The sequence below is a fragment of the Pezoporus flaviventris genome, unplaced genomic scaffold (genome assembly GCF_033815535.1).
Source record: "Pezoporus flaviventris isolate CSIRO_AGI_PZ_B2104156 unplaced genomic scaffold, CSIRO_AGI_Pfla_v1 ptg000023l, whole genome shotgun sequence".
Classification (NCBI taxonomy): domain Eukaryota; kingdom Metazoa; phylum Chordata; class Aves; order Psittaciformes; family Psittacidae; genus Pezoporus; species Pezoporus flaviventris.
In genome coordinates, this window is record NW_026892571.1 from 20,155,909 (window position 1) to 20,177,165 (window position 21,257).

General features: G+C 41.4%; 1 protein-coding gene across 1 annotated transcript in view; it reads left to right on the forward strand.

The window, feature by feature from the left end:
- KDM3B (lysine demethylase 3B) overlaps window positions 1-21,257 on the forward strand; it is a 56,626-nt gene that overhangs the window by 23,704 nt on the left and 11,665 nt on the right. Inside the window, exons 8-16 of the mRNA XM_061457183.1 lie at window positions 1,574-2,816; window positions 3,178-3,379; window positions 4,723-4,937; window positions 6,008-6,160; window positions 8,354-8,461; window positions 9,891-10,018; window positions 10,669-10,948; window positions 11,897-12,153; window positions 15,571-15,837. Of these exons, the coding sequence (XP_061313167.1) occupies window positions 1,574-2,816; window positions 3,178-3,379; window positions 4,723-4,937; window positions 6,008-6,160; window positions 8,354-8,461; window positions 9,891-10,018; window positions 10,669-10,948; window positions 11,897-12,153; window positions 15,571-15,837 (2,853 nt within the window). The remainder of the gene's footprint in view (window positions 1-1,573; window positions 2,817-3,177; window positions 3,380-4,722; window positions 4,938-6,007; window positions 6,161-8,353; window positions 8,462-9,890; window positions 10,019-10,668; window positions 10,949-11,896; window positions 12,154-15,570; window positions 15,838-21,257) is intronic.

The following is a 21,257-nucleotide window of genomic DNA, read 5'->3' on the forward strand; positions in this document are numbered from 1 at the left end:
GGTAAGGTGTAACAGAGAAACAGAATTGTAGAATACTGCAGTGTTACCTAATGACATTGTTATACTGTAGCCTGCTCTCCTCCATCCCACCACCCCCTGCGAAAAGAAAAATAAAAGGAGGGAAACAAGTTCAGACTTAGGAGCAACTACAAATGGTGCAGGTAAACAGTCAAAATTGTATCTGTCATCGGTGGTAATAAGGGAGAACTTGAGTTTTTCTGAGAAATTTTGGTACTGCATCTTCCCTCCCTCTCCACAACCCCAAATCATTTGGTTTACATCATTATTAAATAATCTGGCTTCGGAATTTGCAGGCAGATCACTAATCCATTTCCAACTGTATTTTCCTCTAGGGAACCTGACATAAAGCAGTAAGAGTGTTGTAGATAGTTCACGCGTGTTGCTGCTTTAGACTGTCCACTTCATCTTGGTGGTTTTGTCCTCGAAATCACTTCATAAGATTACGCTTTTAAGAACTGTTAGAACTCAGTTTGTGAAAATCTCTTTGATTCTAAAAAGAGATACCTGAAATTCGAATATCTGGAAGAACTGTCATGGGGGACATGAATAGGTTATTCAAGTTGTTACAGCTGGAGGTTGATACCAAGGAACAAGCTAAACATTAGTTTGTGGTGTAGTAGGTGTGCAGTAACCCTAATTACCAGTAGGATGTGTTGCAGAGAGGCTGTGGTTGTATTTAACATGGCCTTGGAATAGTGTATTAATCATGAAAAGGTTTCTACATGGAAACTCAAAGAAAAGGGATAGAACCAATGGCTTAGTTGCAGAATATAATCAGTTACAGTAGGACTGGGAGGATTGGAAAATCTGAGTAAGTATAAATTGAGAAGAGAGCAAGTAAATATTCCATATCACAGTTATGAGTCTACTAAAAATCTGACAACTTTCCAGTATTTGAAGATCATAAAAATTAAGCTTGTTGTGCCTAACCTCTACTGAATAATCCCTGGAAGGCAACACGTCATAGGCATCTATCTACCTGTTGGTAAATGCAGCTTACTGTGACCAGAAACAGTTTGTTCACTAACTGCTTCTTTGTGGAATTAACTTCACAAACTAAGTTAATTATTTCAGGGGTGCTGGTTAAGTAGGAGAAGCTTATCAGGATGATTTTAGGTGAGGGTAAAAGATGAGTTTCAATTAAAAACAGTCTCAATTTTTAATTGAAGTTTCAGTTAAAGTTTCGATTAAAATTCCCTGCTTGCTAATTTGAATGAAAACACTCAGTAGTTTAAATAACTTTTCTGTGAATTAGTTGACCTTGTCTTGTGTTTCACTTTCGTTCTAAAGCATGGTAAGACATTAAGTGTTCATTTTCTCTGTATGTCTTAGATATGTAGTGGACACTGTTAGCTCATTAGTTTCAATAGCTTGTGGGTAGGAACAGTTAGGCTAGCAGAATCCTTAAAGAAGTTTCTTCACTGTAAATAATTCTGCTAGAAGTTTCTGTTCCAGGTGGATAAGCAAAATGCTGATTGTACAGGTAGATGAACCAAAGTATTGCTGAATCAAGCAAGAATCGTTTAAGAGGCTAATGCTTATTTTGTTTCAGAATTCCCAGAATTCACTTCTGGCTTCTGGATTTGGAATCTCACTCCCAAGTGCTTCTCAGTCCTTGATTTTTGGGGGTGGAAGGAGCCAATCAAATGGAGTGGTGACTACAGAAAGCAAGCCTTCTGGATTTCCTTTTGGCTCTAGTACTGGACAAGAGGCTCAGAAAGATTCTGATCTATCCAAGAACTTGTTTTTTCAGTGCATGTCCCAAAATCTACCTTCCAGTAACTACTTTACGGTCATTTCGGAGAGCTTGACTGAAGATGCCTCTAGTCGGGACTCATTCAAGCAGTGTACAGAGAGTGTGGGTGCTGGCATCTGTAAAGGCAAAAGTCTTTCAGTGGACACTAAACCAGGAGCCCAGTCTGGTGGTTCTGTGGAGCGGAAGCTGCCTGTGGAATCTATGCCTACGCTTACTCCAGCCTTTTCACGAAGTGTGTTGAATACTCGTCCCCCAGATAGTCATGAAAACCTATTTTTACAGCCCCCAAAGCTATCAAGAGAGGAACCCTCAAACCCTTTCCTGGCATTTGCTGAGAAAGCAGAACTTAGTCCTTTCAGTGGCTTTGCATCTTCATCTCAGACAGGGGTTTCTATTCCCTCTACACCTGTGGGTCACAAGGCCACTTCTGGCTGGCTGGAATCGCTCACCTCTGCAGACTCCTCCCTATCTAAGAAGAAGACCTTGTTTATAACAACTGACTCTTCAAAGATGATCTCCAGTACTCCCGGTTCAACAGTTGCTGCTGGTGTTCAGAGCCCTTCCACTATAGGGAATGGCTGTTCAAGCTCACCAACCAGTAACTTGACACAGCCTATTGAGATGCCCACACTTTCTTCCAGCCCAACAGAAGAAAAACCAGCTGTTGGGCCTGGCCAGCAGGACAATCCTCTTCTGAAAACCTTTTCTAATGTGTTTGGCAGACATCCACCTGGCTTTTTCTCTTTGCAGGCAGAATTTCCACAGGAGAGCAAAGCCCCTTTTGAAGCTGTGAAAAGGTTCTCTCTAGATGAGCGAAGCTTGACGTCCAAACAGGACTCAGACTCCAGTACCAATAGTGATCTGTCTGATCTGAGTGATTCTGAAGACCAGCTGCAGGCCAAGGCTTGTATGAAGGGAATCCCTGACCACTTGATGGCAAAGCTAGGCCCCAATGCAGAGCGCAATGCTGAATTGCTGCTGGGGAAAGGAAAAGGGAAGCAAGCCCCAAAGGGCCGTCCCCGCACAGCCCCCCTAAAAGGTGATGACTTGAATTCAGGGTGTCTTGAAGCACAAGGAGGTGGGATGCTGGGATATCTCCTGTGTGATGAACTATGTGAACTAACCACAGGTATAAACCTCATTTATGCTCAGTAGGCAGCACACAGGATGTTTACAAGGCTAAAGCTTAAGGCTTCTTTAATGTGAATGAACATGTTCACTTCGAGAAATGTTTAAGCATTTGTCAGGACAAAAGAACAGTATGCTGCAGACTTGAACAGTCTTACTGGTTTTGCATGCATATGATCATACAGGTTTCTGAAAATACGTTTATTTGGGCCAGTATCCTTTTGCTGTTGCAGTTATCTAATGAATTTTTACTTCTACTTTGCCTCAACCAGTTGGTCAGTCTGTCCTGAAAGATATGAGCAAGGTGAGAAAGCTGAAACAGTCAGGTGAGCCTTTTCTTCAGGATGGCTCTTGCATCAATGTGGCTCCGCACCTGCACAAGTGCCGGGAGTGCCGTCTGGAGCGGTACCGCAAATTCAAGGAGCAAGAGCAAGACGACTCAACTGTGGCATGTCGCTTCTTCCATTTTCGGAGGTGCTCAAATCTTTCCTTCCTTCAAATGTAGTCTGTGTGCAGGCTTGGACTGTGCCCAAGCACAAAGTAAATATGTTTTACTTATTTAATATGCTTGGGTACAATAATGAAGATTTTGAATGTCTTGCAGTTCCCTGTATCACCTGCCTGTAATTCCCTCACTGGGGTGGTAAGAGTTGCTGTTGGGAGATAGAGGTATATGGTACTGAGCCTCCAGGTCCACCCTCAGGAAATTGAATTTGCTTTATTGGGTAGAATTTACTGCTGGGTAGCAGTTTGTGTGGAACAACTGTTGTCTCCCTCTTTCATAGAGTTTAGAACAAAGATAGAATTTTACAAGTTCACAGGTAACGAAACATTCTAGTATGAGGCTAATGTTTGACTAGGTTCTGTTGAGAACAGAACTGATTTTTAGGGGTAGAGTACCACCTGTATTTTTTCTGTCTTCTGTACCTGTCTTACAGTTCTTTAACCTCTCATGCTTTTCTTCATCTTTCTTAACTGCCTATTCTAGCAAGTGCTAGGTGTCTTTTTCCGAAAAGGTGTTTGTTCACTTTCTGACATGTAAAGAGTGAAGTAAATTTTTTAGTGTGTGCCACCCATGCCGTAAGGATTATAGCTGCTTTTCTTCCCAAACTTGTTAAAAATTAATCTAGCTTTGAGGTTAAAGACAAGATTGGTTTTGCTCAAAAATAAAGTTACCTTTAATATTGGCATGAGACATACAGGGTTCTATAACTTACACCTTCTGTTGTTGCACCTTTTACCACGCAAAGACAAGGAGGGTCAACAGCTACTGGTAAAACAGCTGTGACTTGCCTCTGTGGAGAGCAGTGGCAAGAATAGTAGTAGTACAGTAAGGATTTTTATGTCTTGTAATGTGGACTGTTAGAACAGTTGCCAAGTGCTAGCAGCTCTAGCCAGAACTGAAATACTGGTTTCCCCAAAAGTGGGAAATAACTTTCTCCTGAGTAGAATGAGAACCATGCACAATTTTACAAGCAGCATCATGCAGGAGCACAAATAAATTGAATTTTGTCATCTCTTTCTGTCAATAATATAGAGAAAAGTGACTTACTAAACTGTAGCCATTTTCTACATGTGGAATTTCCCACCAATGCTTGCTGGGCCCTGGAGATTCATTCTAGTGGTTTTGCGGATGTTGCCTTTGTGTACCTTATTCTCTGTTACTTGGATTTGCATAATAATTGTACTGGCAGATTATACCACCTAGTTCAAGCCCTTTTCTCCCTTTCTGGGTTAATGTTCTGACACAGATAGCATTATAAGTTAGTTAAAGGTGGTTGAGCAGCTTCTCGATTACTCCGTCCTGTTTTCTGCAGGCTGATATTTACCCGGAAAGGTATTCTACGAGTAGAGGGTTTCTTGAACCCACAACAGAGTGACCCTGATGCCATGAGCCTGTGGATTCCTTCTTCCTCCCCTGCAGAGGGGATCGATCTGGAAACTTCCAAATATATCCTGGCCAATGTTGGGGACCAGTTCTGCCAGCTGGTTATGTCAGAGAAGGAGGCAATGATGATGGTGGAGCCACATCGTAAGCTGGGCTTTTGACGTGTTTTTTGTCCATCTTCTCTGTGTAATACGCGTACAATGCAGTGGAATAGAGTTGAAAGTGTAATAAAATTTTTTGTTAAAATGCTTCTCTTTTTCTTTCAAAGAGAAGGTTATATTCACCTTTTTGGGGGGGGGGGGTGTAATCGTGGGACCAGCATTTAGGATTTTTCTTTTGGATCAGTGCTAACCAGGAAGCTAACAGTAACTTTCCCAGACATCCTTAAATTATTTTTCAATAAATAAATGCAGGAGTTGGCTGGCCCATGCTTCTAAGAAAATAGAAATAAGTTCAGAATGCTTATCATACTGACCAGCTATGCTTTAATGAGCAGCTTTTCTTACATATTCCTATCCTGTTATGTTCTAGGGTCATCACAGAAAAGCTCAGGGTTTTCTAGGGATTGAGCAGTACCTGCATTCACCCTGCAAGGACTCAGCTGAGCAACTGGTTGCCAGCATTGCCAATACAAGGGGAAGTAGGTTTAGAAAAAATTTTCCAAAGGTGTCTAGTACAGCCTATTGCATGGGGTAGTTCTGGCTGTCTTATTTTTCCCATTAGCTTCTGGAATGTACAAGGCCAGCCATTTGGAGAGGGCTTCCCCTTCCTCAGTGAATGTGTCAGTTTAGAATCTGCAGAGTTGGCAGGCTTCCAATTAGTAAAGTTAACTATGCATTCTTCATAGTTTTATAAGTTCACATTATCTGTTCCTAAAAAGTAGCAGAAGTTTTATATTTTTGCTCTACGTTCTGTAAGTGCTCCTTGAAATTCAGCTACTGCAGATCTCTGTGAGGTGCTTCATTTCTTTGTAGCATGTATGTTTTGGGACTTGACCTTACCTGCTCTTAGAAATGAGTGCTTTAATAGTGTCGAAAGACTAGCAACTCAAAGAATGTGTCTCTGGATGTACAAAGTATGTGTTCCTATACTCTGCCCTCAGTTCACGTTTCTGTGAATTGTTTCTTTATCAATGTTACTGCGATATTCTCAAATTAGGCAGAAGAAATGAAAAATGTCAGAGCAGTAATTCCTACTGTTCCTTCTCTTTATAGAGAAAGTGGCATGGAAACGAGCAGTACGTGGCGTGAGGGAAATGTGTGATGTATGTGAGACAACACTCTTCAACATCCATTGGGTTTGTCGCAAATGTGGTTTTGGGGTCTGCTTGGACTGTTACCGGCTGAGGAAGAGCCGTCCACGTAGTGGTAGGTGCTGGGCTTTTTTTCCCCCCACTGTAGTCTTTAAACTGGCTGGCTTTCAGTGGGGATAGTTTCTGGGAAGTTGCTGAAGGTTTTGTGGCAGAGTAAGTGAGTGTCTTTGGTGCTGCTGTTCCATTCTTTAGATACTTGTGTTTTATCTGTTTGATTAGAATTTGGTTATTAAAATAACAACATCAGCAGGCATAGTCTGTCTGCTGAGGCTACTGTATAGTTCTGACTTTTCCTCAGAGAGTATAAAGGAAAAACTTAAGTAATACCTTAACAGATTGGAACCATTGCAAGATGAAGTAGTAAGCAAACATTGCAGAGAATTCCTTTCTATAACAAGGAGTTAGAAAGTTTTTTTTGATTCCTTGGTGCACTAGGGTTTATAATTCAGGAAAAAGCTTAGTAAGTTCAATTTCTAACAAAGAGAGGTGCACTGTTTACAAAAGTGAGTACCTGGTTGTTTTTTTTTTTTGTGGGGGTGTTTTGTTTTGGTTTTTTTTTTATTGTATTGAGACCGCTTTGGTAGCATGCACACTGGCAATGGGCAGTCAAGTGTAAGGCTATTAGTGACAGTTACTTTATTATATGGAGCAGATGTACGAAATATTGGATGTTAATAAGCGCGAGTACTGCTGTCTATTCATTATGATAAAGGTGCCAGAGACCATTAAATGAATTATGATGTCACCTGTTTTTAAATCGCTGTTGTGGGTTAACCCCAGCAGGCAGCTGAGCACCATGGAGCCACTTGCTCACTCCCATAGCACTGGGACTGGGAAAGAGGAAAGGAAGAATAAAAGCAGGAAACTTGTGGGTCAAGATAAAAATTGTTTAATAAGCAAAGGAGGAATAGAAAAAGAAAACGAAGGAAGTGATGCAAAGGCAATCACTCGCCACATCCCAGGGGCAGGCCATTTCCCAGCAGTTTCCCAAGCAAAACATGGCTTAGCCCCCTCAAACTCTGCCTCCGCTCTGTCTTTGTTGCCGAGTGTGACTTGTATGGCGTGGAACATCCCTTTGCTGAGTTTGGATCCCCTGCCTGGTGGTGTTCCATTCCAACCTGTTGTGCATCCTCAATTTGTTTGCTGCTGGGGTGGGGCGGGGGGAGCGGGTAGAGAGAGAAGGAGAAGACCTGGACACTGCAAAGGCTGTTCAGCAATAGCTACAACATTAGTGTGTTATCAGCCTGGTTTTGATCATAAGTCTAAAACAGCACTGCAAGAGCTGCTATGAATAAAATTAACTCCATCCCAGCCAGACCCAGTATAATAATGAAGCCTATGAAATTATTGCCAGAATATACCAGAAAAGAGCATAACAGTCTTATTATGTGGTTAACCAGGGTACAGTGGATATAGCTGAAAGTCAGTAGAATAGGGTTTCTTGTGTTGTAATTATGTTTTATTAATCAAGTCTGAAATTTTAGAATGGACCAAAATGTAGAGCCAAGGCATTACTTAAATACAATTGCATGCTTTGAGGCTTCTGAACATTGAACTGTAGAAACAACCTACACAGACACCAAGTCTAAAGGACCCTGAAATGAAGTTTTGTGATCCTTCTCATATTCTCACACTCATCCTTCCACCTCACCTTCTTTTTAAAGGAAGAGAATGGCATGCATTTTATGCAGCTACGTATTTGTAAACCAGACTTGGTGTAAAATCTGAAGAATTATAAATCTGTCAGGCTACTTTTCAAACTACTGATTTTCTACTTTCTAGCTTTGTAAGTAGATAGGCTGACGAGAGCTTAGTTTTCTCTTCCTGGAATAGATCTTCAGATACTTTTGTTGTTGAAAAAGCTTGAGAGATGATGACAAGAAAAGATAGAATTACTCTGTACCTTAGGAAAGTATAATGAGAGCAAAAGTATGATATTTAAAAACTGAGGCTGGAAGCCAGGGTTTTTAGCTGACTGAAATAAGCAACTAGAGATGAAGAAAAAATGACTGTGGTAGTTTTATAATCCAAAGAGGCAAAGAAGTTGCTGTAGATCCTGGTTTCATGGCCTGTATTTTATAGTTTATTTCTGAGATAAACAGGCTAATCTCTGCACTGTACAGAATTAAAAAAAAACAAAAAAAAAAAAAAGGGAACAAACCCCAATATTGATGCAGAAATACTCTGATGGTAAATTTTTAGTGAATTCTGTACAAAATTTTACTTTTTTTATGTGTCTTTATTCTAGAGACAGAGGAGATTGGTGACGAGGAAGTCTTTGCGTGGCTGAAATGTGCAAAGGGTCAGTCTCATGAGCCAGAGAATCTTATGCCTACACAGATCATTCCTGGTACAGGTAATGCTTGAAACCTGAAAGAAAAAAATTCCAAATCTTGTCTCAAGCGAAAGTGGAAAAACTACTAAGATGGTTGGTGTTCAGGCTGATACCTTTCCTACCATGGGTTCAGAGGAGTCTTCCACTTGTGACAGTGGAAGGATTGAAGGGACGATAAATTAAGTCAGATCAAGCTGTGAATTTAAAGTGAACACCCTGCTGATGCTGGCTGTGACTTCTTGTGCTCAGCTGGTTTTAATTTTATCAGAAAATTTGGTTAACTTGCAAGAACTTTTATTTTTTTTATTTTTTATTCGGGGAGAGAAGTAAATTGTCAGTGCTGACCATTTACTTGACAGTTTGCATAACTGGTCCTGAAAATTATCGAATCACAGACTGGTTTTGATTGGAAGGGACCTTAAACTTCATTCAGTTCCAGCCCCCTGCCATGGGCAGTGACATCTTCCACTAGAGCAGCTTGCTCCCAGCCCTGTCCAACCAGGCCATGATGGGGCAGCCACAGCTTCTGTGGGCACCTTCCTCCTCTGGCCAGTGCCTCACCACCCTCATTGTAAAAAAAAAAAAAAAAATCTTCCTTGTGACCACTCTAAACCTACTCTTGGTTTAAGACCACTGCCTCTTTTTCTGTCGCTACAGGTCCTGGTAAAAAGTGTCTCTCTGTCTTTTATGATCCCCCTTTACATACTGAAAGACCACAGTATGATCTCCAGGTCAAACCATGCCAGCTGTCTCAGCTTTTCTTGACAGGAGAGGTGCTCCAGCCCTCTCGTCATTTCTGTAGATCTGCTCTAGACCTGCTTGAACAGGTCCATGTCTGTCTTGTACTTGGCATCCTGAGCTGGACAAATGCAGGACTGCAGGTGGGATGGGGTGAAGTGGGATAGACTAGAGAGGAAAAATCGCTTCCCTTGACCTTCTGGCCATGCTTCTTTTGATGCAGCCCAGGGTACAACACTGCTTTCTGGGCTGTAAGCACACACTGCCGGCTCCCATCCAACTTCTTACCCACCAGTACCCCTAGGTCTGCAGGGCTGGTCTCAATCCATTCATCCCCCCAGTCTATTGATACTGAGGATTGTCCCAACCCAGGTGTGGGACCTGGCCTAGCTGAGACTATAGTCTCTGGTTCAAAGTTGCCTCATTGCTCTAATCATTGGACCCTCTATAGAATAATAGGAGCAGATGATAATCTGTAGGATTTGCCAGGCTTGACGGCCTCTCAGTGACATTGCTAAGCTGGTGTTAGCACAGTTATACAGGCTATCCAGAGACAAGTGTCTTGTTGTAGCATGTGATCTTAAAGATACTTAGCAGTAATACTGGGGAAAGAAAAAACCCCAAACCATTCATCTGAATATATCTTATAGTTAAGACCTTGTTTTTAGATTTCTGTACATGTGATACTGAAGACTTTTAACTTTATTCCCAGCACTTTACAATATTGGAGACATGGTTCATGCAGCACGAGGCAAATGGGGTATTAAAGCCAATTGTCCATGTATTAACCGGCAGAACAAATCTGTGTTGAGACCGGCTGTCACTAATGGAATATCACAGGTATGTAATATGAGCCTGAAATGCCTTGTTTGACATTTACATTTTTAAGATGTATTAAAATGTTAGATCCTTTAGAATAATCCATTGTGAAACACAAACTTTAATTTCTCCATACGTGTTCTGAGTGGTTTAGCTTAGCAAAAATCTTCTGGGGTATTTTTTGGAGATGTGTGCTGCAACATTATTTATCAAGTGGATATTTGAGCTAATGCTCTTATGTAGAAGTTTGGTAAGAAGCCATTCATGTTAATGCTGTATCTTAAACCAAACCACTAAGTAGCTTGCAGTGTATGCATTTATTTTGTTATGGTTCCTGAATTTTGAATTTTGTGCTGAATCTACAGCAGTTCTGTTACTGTTCACACCAGAAGTTATCCTATAAAAAAAAAATCAGAAAGCCCGGTCTTATGTTAAAAGATAACTGAAAGATGGCATGGTAAGAATTCATGCAACAAGGTCTAATGTACTTGGAAAAGAAGCTCCTGTACTCTGATGCAGTGTAAGCATAACCGAATTCTACTGTGTGCTTAAAGCAAATGATCAAATAAAATCAACAAACAAAATCCACTGCATTAGATAACTAAAATGTCTCCCAAGTTGAACTACTCCCTTTATTCAACATTTAGCAGTTGTTTATATCTTTGTTTTAGCTTCCGACTGTAAATCCTAGTGCATCAGTCTCTGGAAATGAGAACACCTTTTCCACTGGAGCAGGGACAACAGGAGTGGGGCAACTAGAAACTGACACCATTCCAAAATCTGAAGCAACTGATAATAGGATAGAAGAATCTGCAAAAGCAGAGACATTACCAAACAGTAACACTGGTGAAATAAAGACTAACAGACCCCTTTGTCCAGAAACAGCTCCATCGTCAGCCTTACACTGGCTTGCTGATCTAGCAACGCAAAAAGCAAAAGAAGAAACAAAAGGTGAGCAGAAGACATACCCTCTGGTGTTGGAATTAGAAGATACTGTTCGGTTGCTATTGTTTGTGAGAGTGCTTAGCCCTAAATAGAAAAGAACAAGATGATATTTTTCTCCCTTTGCCTCTTAGAACCAGTTTCTTTTACAGGTTTAGGAGTACTCAAAGCTGGAAAGAAGATGATACAGCTGAAGATAAACATACTGTCTTGTCACTCCTGGTTTATTTCAGTGCCAGTTTTTGTATTTATTTTCTAAGTAATATGCAGCTGGTATGTGATGTAATCAATTTCAGATGCAACTTTGTTGCTTCATTGAAGTACAGTTTTTTTGTGTGCTGTGTGAAGAGTGCATTTCCAAAGACTTAAGAGTCCAATTGGAGGGTCAGAATGAAAGCTTAGATTTTTTTTCATACTCGGTAGTTTCAGTGTGATTCTCAGTATGAAATAAGTGTTCACAAAATACACCTCCCAGTTGTCAAGCAGTAGCACAACTAACACAGGATTTATTCCTTTCCATGTGTCTAGCAGGAACTACTTTATATGTCAGTGTTAAATGTTCATGACTCTCTCTCTAGTTTTTTAGGGCTTAATCACTAATAATTTTGACCACAGTTAAAATATTTCATATTTCATATTGAAACATTAGTTCAGAAAGTCAAGGAAATGTTTATTTGATTGAGTCTATTACCGAGTTGTGGTTTGTTGTGTATCAGAGGCACTCACATCCACTGTTCTATTCAAAACATGAACAGCACATGAAGGGTAAAATTTATCTGAAGTGTATGATGACTGTGAATCATTTTGAGATGCCTCATTCACTGTTACAATGATGATTTACCTTTTCCGCAAGTTTCTATCAATACCCTATTTAATGCAAGAGCAAATAACTCCAGAGAACTTTTTAGTCATTTGAACTTTGACTTTTTTTTGCTGATGTTGCAATTTACCTTGCAGAATCAGGATCACTGAGGTCAGTGCTTAACAAAGAATCCCATTCACCCTTTGGATTGGATTCCTTCAACTCCACTACAAAGGCTTCCCCACTAACTCCAAAGCTGTTTAATAGCCTCTTGTTGGGCCCTGTGACATCTAGCAATAAAGCCGAAGGCTCCAGCCTCAGAGATCTGCTGCACACAGGGCCAGGAAAGCTTCCTCAGGTCCCATTAGACACAGGAGTCCCCTTTCCTCCAGTCTTTTCTGCAGCTTCTACGGCAAGTAATTTTGTATTCCTTTGATATCTGTTCTGTGGAAGATTTCGTGATGATCTAAATGTTTTTATAGTATCTTATTTTTAAATGTTAAAACAATGCAATGTCTCACCAAACTGACCACCCTACAAAGACACAGCAAATTTTCATGCGAATTGTTAGTGGTTTGGTTACTACTGCTGTGGAGAAGCTATTCCTTGCAAGAGACCAAAAAAGTGAGTTATACGTAGTCTTTAAATTGTTTAACTGATAATCAGCATCCCTATAAAAGCTCGCTTTAAATTCCACATCTTTAAAAATGTTGCAAGAGCATGCCACAGAAAAAGACAAAAATCTGTGAGCAAACCAGTTTGGTAAAAACACTTGTGTGTACTTGAAAGGCATTTAAGATAGAAATCAAATTTAAAGTGTAGTTGCTATTTCTGGGTTCTTATCCTGGGTACTTTGATTATCTTTAGTCTATTCTGGAGGAAATAACCTTAAAAAAGCCCTGAACAAATCAATGATTATTGAAATCCATCCCTGGCAGTGTTCAAGACCAGGTTGGACGAGGCCTTGGGTGATACAATTTAGCGTAAGGTGTCCCTGCCCACGGCAGGGGGGTTGGAACTGGATGATCTTAAGGTCCTTTCCAACCCTAACGATTCTATGATTCGAAATGGGTAAAAGAATTTTGTTTGAGAAGAATAGATTCTGTGGAATTTATCAAGGCGTAGCTCTTCCTGGAGAATACTTTCCCCAAACGCTTCAACAGGCAGAAAGAGGAAAATGATGAAATGGCTTGTCTCATAGCAGAGTTTTTGGTTGTTTTTTTTCCTCTGTGTCAGACTGGAAGGATGGAACCTTAATAACAGTTCAGAGAATCCTGGAATCCCAGGTTGGAAGGGACCTCGAGGATTATCTGGTCCAACCTTCCTTGGCAAAGCAGGACTTAGACTAGATGTCCTAGCCTTCTGTCCAGCTGAATCTTAACAGTGCCCAGTGTTGGAGAGTCCACCAATTCCTGGGGAGATTGTTCTGGTGGCTGATAGTTCTCATTGTGAAAAATGTTCTTGTGTCCAGTCAGAATCTCCCCAGGAGTAACTTCTTCGCTCATCATGCCTCATCTTTCCCATGTGAATACTAAAGAAGGATTGCCTGTCTTCTTTGTAGCCACCCTTTAAATACTGAAATGTGTTCCTGTTGTTCGATTTTGGTAGAGGGAACTGTACAGGAAAATACGTCACTGCTAAAGGAAAGTGAATCCAATACCACTTCCACCCCTTCTCATCACTGAGTTCAGGCAAAGAAATTGTGATCACTTGTTTAATAGCAAGTTACTCCTTCAAGGCTTGAAGGGCCTGTCTCAACTTGTATCCTTGTCCCACCAACTCCATGTATTCTCTTACCACACTGAACCAGATCTGTTGTGTAACATCTCTTTTCACTTTCTTGACTTCTGGTCTTCACAGACTAATTTAGATTTGAAAGAACTTGAGGGTAACTCTGGTGCAGCCCCCTGCTTGAATGCGTAGATGCTTTATGTAGAATGAACATAACATACCTGAGAAGCAACAGTTGTGTTGGTCAAATTGAGAGGAATAGTAGATGGCTGCTTATGAAAAGTATCATCTTGATGTTTCTGGAGCACTGACATTCTGCTGTGAAGAGTAGTTAGCATTGACTGTAATTATTAAACTGGATATTATCTATGGCCTCCATAGAATCAGTATAGAGGTACATTTTTAAGACCATTGTAAGCAGATGATTTTATGATCTAGTCTTACTTGGAAACAGCTAAAACCCCAAGCAGCAGTACAGGCTGGGGTCTAACTGGCAGGAATGTAGCCCTTCTGAGATGAGCCTAGAGGACAGCAAGCTGAACATGAGCCAACATTCTGTCTGTGGGCAATGCCTGTGAAGGCAAATGGTCCTGGGCTGCATTACAGAGCATACAGCTGGAGCACATCAAGGAATGTGATTATTCCACTCGACACTTGTTAGGCCACACCTGGGACACTGTTTCCAGTTTTGCTTTCCCCAGTTGAAGAATGACACTGAAAAAAATGGAAGGGGTCCAGTGGAGGGCCATGAAGAATGTTTACAACATTGCAGAGCTACACAGGAAGAAAAGTTGAAGAAACTGATTTTCTTCATCTTAGAGAAAAGAATGCTTTGGGGTTCTGATTGATCTTCTATCTAAAACGTAGTTGTAGAGATCATGGAGGTACTCCTTTCACAAGGATGTGTGGTAACAAGGCAGGAGGCTGTAGACACAGGTTGTTTCAGGGGAAATTCTATCTGGATATAAGAAAAAATTCTCACTTTACATTCAAATATTGGAATAGACTACCCAGAGAAGTGACGTAATCTCCTTCTTTGAGATGTTAGGTTTGGGTTCACCCAGGTAACTTAACCTGATGTCAGCAGACAGTTACACCAAATGATCTGTGTGTCTTCCTTCTGGCCTGGAATGAATATCTTCAGTTATGAATAGTGTTATGTTTAAATTCATAGTTCTGCATATGGTTAATTTTCTGCCTATTGATCTTTATTTTTAAAGAAGATGGCAAAATTGTTCCAGTATTAGTTCTTCACTATTTCCGTTCACTCAGCTTCCAGCCCCTGTTGTTTTTGTGGGTTTTTTTATGTGTGGGTTTGGTTTGGGGTATGGGGGTTTGTTTGGTTTGGGTTTTTGGGTGTGGTTTTTTTGGTGTTATTTTGTTCATTTTTTTTTTGTTGGTTGGTTTGTTTTTTGAGGGGTGTTTGGTTTTTTTTGGCTAAAGTAAGAAGCTCTTTGCTGCCAGAAATCTATCACACCCTTACCCCTCCCATAGATGTCTTGTGAATAATGATCATGTTAGTGTTTATCTTCTGTTCAATATATGAAGTATATTTAGTGTCTTAAGTATCTTGCTATAAGGCATGAGTCTTCTACTTTTTTTTAAGTTAAGAACACGATTTAAGATTGTGTCATTAACCTCTTCTGAATTTTAAACGTCCCTTGAGGAGTTTTAAATGTCCTTTGAGTAGCATGTATGCCAGAATAAGAGAGGCTGTCTACAAATGTTTCTGTTAACATTGCACATAGAGGAAGCACTTTCTCCTCTCTGTCAGTGGTTATTTAATGTTTGCATATGCAGCAACTTACCTGTGCCAGAGTTGAATTCACTTTCTTAGAACTTAAGTTTTCAATTCCATGATTGTTCCCTTAATATTTTTTCTAGGCACCCTGTAGCAGGTTGTTTTAAGTTTTACTGTTACAAAGTAGGGCCATAGCTGTTTCAGTTCTTACATTCCTATATCCGAGCTGATTTGATTACTGTTAGATGTTTTTTTGATAGCAAGATGTCCATGACTAAAATCTGAATGACAGCAGATATGTGTCAGCATGCAATACTGTTTTAAGACTAAACTTACCTCTCAATTTACACCTTCTAGGGGGCCAAAGGTAAAGCCAGCCTGCCTAACTTCTTAGACCATATCATTGCTTCTGTGGTGGAAAATAAGAAGACATCTGATGCTGCAAAACGAGCTAGTAATTTAGCTGACACACAGAGAGAGGTGAAGGAAATGGTAATGGGCTTAAATGTGCTGGATCCACACACTTCCCACTCTTGGCTGTGTGATGGTAGACTCCTTTGCCTTCATGATCCTAGCAACAAAAACAACTGGAAGATCTTCAGGGAGTGCTGGAAACAAGGCCAGGTGGGTGATGGCATCCAACTCTTACTGCTTATAAATACCCTGTTATAAATTTTAACCTGTACCTTAGTTATTGACAACTCCATTCAAACTTTGGCTACTTGCTCTTGAGTGAATATGATGAAGATTTTGACTGCAGCACTGTAAATAGGAGTCAGCAGCCCTGTCCACTCCATGCTTTACTGACTCGAGCCCGTGTGCTCTTGCCCAGTGAGTTTTTCTCAGCTTGCCAGTATGAGGGTGTTTACTGTGACAGCCTTTTTGTTTCTGATATGGTTTGTGCTGAACCTGCTCTATTACAGCCCAGTAGCAAATCCACTATGCTTTCCTGTATGATCCTAGTATCTACCCCATACTTGATGCTTTATAGCCTGAGGGGAAGGTACAGCTTCTAGCTGCAGCATGTACAAGAATAAAAGTGCTATACATAGTAATTTCTGCCGAAATTTTGAGTGTGCTTGATGCCGTGTCTCATCCTGAGCCTACAGTCTGTGTGAACCCAAGTATTATTTTGAACTCAGCATTTCATGTATTGAGCACTCCTCTGGATTGTCTGAGGAGTCATCAGCTGGTTAGGCTTTCGGTCAAGAGACTGGACCTTAGACCTTCTGCCAGCATCGTCACTTTTTCAGATTTCAGTATGTAGTGCTACAGTTTAGGTTTCTCCTGAAAGGTCTGGTCAGACAAGCTGAATCTCAGCCATATCTCTAATAGAATATGATGTCCATTCAGTCAAACTCTGTTCTTGGCACTTGCTTCTGTGGCTACCTCTGATGCCATTACCTTCACTAAATTGAGATCGTTGGTGCTAAACAGTTAACATCCTGTTTGCTGGAGCAAGTTCTTTGTTGGCTCTTCTGTTGTTATGCTAATGTTCTTGGTGATCACATGTAGTTATTTGTGGTTGTGGACTGCTGAGCTGTGGTGGAAGAACTGATCAGGCTGCATGGTTCTGTTTTGGCACTCAGTCCATTCCTGCCAGAAGCAAATTACTTCTCAATTAAGTTTAGCATGTCCTGTGGAACTGTGCGTTCTTTGGGTCCCCTGGGCACAAGCATAAGTAGCATGTAGCCATAAGAACTGCAGAAAGAACTGTGGCACCATCAACCACAGAATTAATGGTTTCTTTATCTGACTGCCCTAGCCAGCTCCTAATAGGTGGAAGAGGCTACTGTGCAGCACACCCTTGATTCTCAACACTAAGTTGAAAAACTTAGCTCAGTGCTGGCATTGCTATTTTCCCCTGATGCAGTGGTGACCTAAGATTTTTGCAGTGCATAAAGGTCTCTTCTCTTCTTTTTTTTTTTTTTTTTTTTTATTTTTTTTCCCCTCTCTCCTGGCTTCCCCTTCCACCCCTTCTTTTTAAAAAACCCAGTTGCATATTTTTGGTTTATAAAGGATTTCAAGTCATTCTTTTGCGATGCTGTCGTGTAAGTCATCTGCCTGACTTAGCAAAGAGCTCCTTAGTTTCTTTTCAGCATACTCTGATAATTTTCTCTACCTTCTCTGTCGGCAAATAGTCATGTCTCTGAGGAGGATCGTAAATCTCTTGGTCATACTTAAAAATGACATGCTTATCTGTTTCTCTGCAAATGAGGCTGGTTAATCACTGTGTGCAAGTTGCTGCACGTGGCTTTGGGGTTCTTGTCCATTAAAGAATCCTGAGAGGCTACTTGTGGAGTCCAGAGATGAGATTACGAATCTACTGTCAGATGTGTAGCTTGCAGTGTGCATTGCCTTCCAAGCTGTTGCACACTTGGAGTCTCTGGCTACAACTGTCATGCTCATGTACTGTTTTGGCCCTCTATTTTAGGCTTCACCCCAAGATATGCTATTGATGCTTTTGGATGACATTATCATTCAGAGGACCCCTTGTATAGCAGCAGACTATTTTCTCCCTGTAGTCTGAGAGCAGATATGGCAAGAAATGTCTGCCAACCAAGTCTTGCAACCTTAGCTGTGTTCTCACTTAGAGAGAACACTTTCTTCCATGAGAAATTCTCTGCTTAATAGCTGGAAAGGTCCTACTAGGTTAAGTAGTTTGGGTTTTGCTGTTTTTTTTTTTTTTTCCCTTATGTTCAATGGGTTGAGTAAATACAGGGGGGGATCAAAATTTGTCATTATTTTCTTGGACTGGAGAATAATTTATCTGTTAGCCTTAATGTCTACCTGGCAGCAGTTTCTGTCCCTCCTGTGAAAGGTACTGTTATTTTATTCCTCATCCATGATCCTAGGTTTTTGTAGAATATGATTAAAACCTTTCCATTGCCTGAATGTTACAGTTCCTGCTGGGATCAAGGAATATATTTAAACTTGGGATCAGTGTGTCTTGCTTTGTGATCTTGAGGAGGTTTGCTGCTTCTCAGGGCCTTACCATGGGACATAGTGGAAGGACTGCCAAAGCTTGTCTGTCCCTCAGATGTTTATCCTCTGCTGCTGTTCCATATTGGCATGAACGATAGTACCAGACCAGTACCTGAATAGTATCCAGAGTGACTGTATGGCTCTGGAAGAAATGGTCATGGATCCCAGGTGGTTTTCTTAATCCTGGCAGTGAGTATGTAGAAGGGGTTGGCCAGTCCTGCATGCCAACCATTGTTTGTGCACATAGTTTCAACAACAGGGATTTTTGGAACCTCTTTGGGGGTTGAGGCCTGCATGGAGGAGATGGGTATTTTAGCCAACAGGCTGTCCAGCATGATTAGGAGAGCTGTAAGTCAGGAACAATAACAGAGAGAGTATGACCAGTGATTGAGACAGTAATTAGTTGATTGGGTTGACAAGCAAGCAGCGTGAATGTGAGATATCTCATACTCAAGAAAACAGGGATGAAAGATCTCCACCTCAAGCATATGCACAATAAGTAAGGAACTGTGTACATCACAGCATTATGAGGAAAGGTCTTTTCATGTTTCTTGGAAATCAGCATGACTAGGTGTCTTTCTGAAGTGCCTGCACACTAATGCATGCAGTACAAGGAACAGGAGGAATTAGTGTACATTTGCACAGCCACGGTCTCGCCAATATGATTGAGAAGTGGGGTGGCTTGTGCAACTGTAGTCTGGCAAGAGATACATAGAGGTTTTTCAAGAAGGATGGTTCAGGTATGACAGGCTGGGACAATGAGGAGGAAGCACTGCTGTTTATGTGAGAGAGCAGATGGAACGCATGAAGCTGTAGGAGCAGATGTAGGAGGTGGCCATGAGCTAAGAACAAGAAGGGCAGCAGTATTAGGAAGAACATTGTCACTATGTCAGGGGAAGTGATCCTTCCTCCCCTGCCTACTTGACACTGTGGGATGCCACACCTGGAGTAATGTGTCCAGTTCTGTCTAAGAAAGACAAGGACTTAATGGAGAAAGTCCAGCGAAGGGCCACAAAGATGATTAAGGGACTGGAGCATCTTTCATATGAAGAGAGGCTGGGAGAATGTTCAACCTGGAGAAGAGAAGTCTCAGGAGAGTGTGGGGACGAAATCATATCAATGCGTATAAATACCTGATGAGAGGAAATGAGAAAGAGGGAGCAGTGCCGACTGACACTTGCATGACATGTCTTGCATTCCAGCTGCTCCCTCACATAAATGGCAGTGCTCCCTCCTTGCCTTCCTGGCCTGTCATACCTGAACTATCATTCCTGAACAGCCTGTACATATCCCTTGCCAGACTACAAGAGGCAACTGGCACAAACTAAAACCTGGGAAGTTCAACATAAACACAAAGAAAACACTAGTGTGTGGGTGTTCTCTTCCAACTTAAATGTTTCTGTGGTTCTGTGGAAGCTTTCTGCCTTTTTTCACCTGAAATTGACAGGACTACAGTAACAACCCCTTCTTGTCCTCTTAAATCTCACTCTTCTGGAGGTGAGCTTTCATTGCTGCCTTTTAGAATTTAAGGGCTATGTTGTGTTGCATTTGAAAACCAAGGCTATTTCTGTTATCCCCAAAGTTGCGGGTTTTCCTCCATTCATTTTTGAATGAGTAGTTTGTCCTCGCTTAGAGACTAAAATGGGTAGTAGTCCTGTTAAAGGCCATTGGGCAATCCAGATGAAGCAGTGGATAGTTACTGCAGTGTTTTTAAACAGCACAACTTTCAAGTTATTCATCTATAGCTCTGTAGGTAATCTTTGCCTAATTTGCTGATACTACTAGAATGTCTAGGGGCATCTGTGCTCACGGTTGTACTGAGCTATTCATATAAATGAAGCCAAGATACACCTTCAGGTCATTGTTAATGCATAGGGCACAGCTTGCATTAACATTTGAACATAAGTAGCAGTTCCTAACCTTAGAATTCTTTACATGGCATAGTCCATGTGCAAGTTCATACTCTTCCTTTTCTCTCAAGTCTTGTAACTCTCTAGAGATTGCAGGGTGACAGGAACTGACCAAGGTCTTGGCAAGTGTTGGGAAGATTGTCTGGTATACCTTTTCATAGTATTGTTAGTTTAGCAAATGCCTTGAGCATTAGGGGGGAGAGGCCACTCAAATCGTGGTGTGTAATATAGATATACTTGGTTAGCCTAAACATCTTAAAATGCTGTTTGCTGAGTAAACAGCCACTTTTTTGCTACTTGGCTTTGTCCTAGGGAATTAATGATGATCCATGATTATACATAAAGAAAGAGTGAAATTGTTTGAAAAAGTCCTATCAGAGTAAGAAAATTTCACATGAGAAGGCTTTTCTACAAATGCTGTTTCTAGTGGTAGTTGCATTTGTGCATAAAAAGGAGAGGTAGCAGGACTCGACACCCAGTGTACTTACACAGGTGGATTGTGCTGGCTGCTAGATCCCTGCCCAGCTGCTCTCTCTCTTTTCCCTTCTCAACAGGACAGGGGGAGAAAATGAGGTGGAAACATTTGTGTGTTGAGATGAGGACAGGGGGATCACTTAGTGATTGCTGTCACAGGCAAAACAGATTCAACTTGTGAGAAAATAATTTAATTTATTGCCAATTTAAAATACAGTAGGATGGTGGGGAGCAAAGACAAAGCTAAAAGTGCCCTACCCCAGCCACATCTTCTTTCGTCCCTGACTCTTCTACCCACTCTCCCCCTCAGAGCGGCACTGGGAGGATGAACAGTAATGGGCTTGTGATCACTTCCCCTCTGCTGCTCCTTCCTCCTCATACTTTTACCCTGCTACAGTGTGGAGTCCTTCCATCATCCTTCATGAACTGCTCAAGCATCAATCCTCTCTATGGGCTGCAGTCTTTCAGGAGCAGACTGTTCCAGTGTGGGTCCCTAATGGGGCCCAGTTTCTGCCAGAAAACTTGCTCCTGCATGGGCTTCTCTCTTAAGGGCTGCAGCTCCTACCAGAAGCCTGCTCCAGTGTGGGCTGTCCGTGGGCAGCAGCTTGCTTGGGGGCATCTCCTTCTGCTGCAGTGTGGGGTCCTCCATGGACTGCAGTGGCTATCTGCTCCACC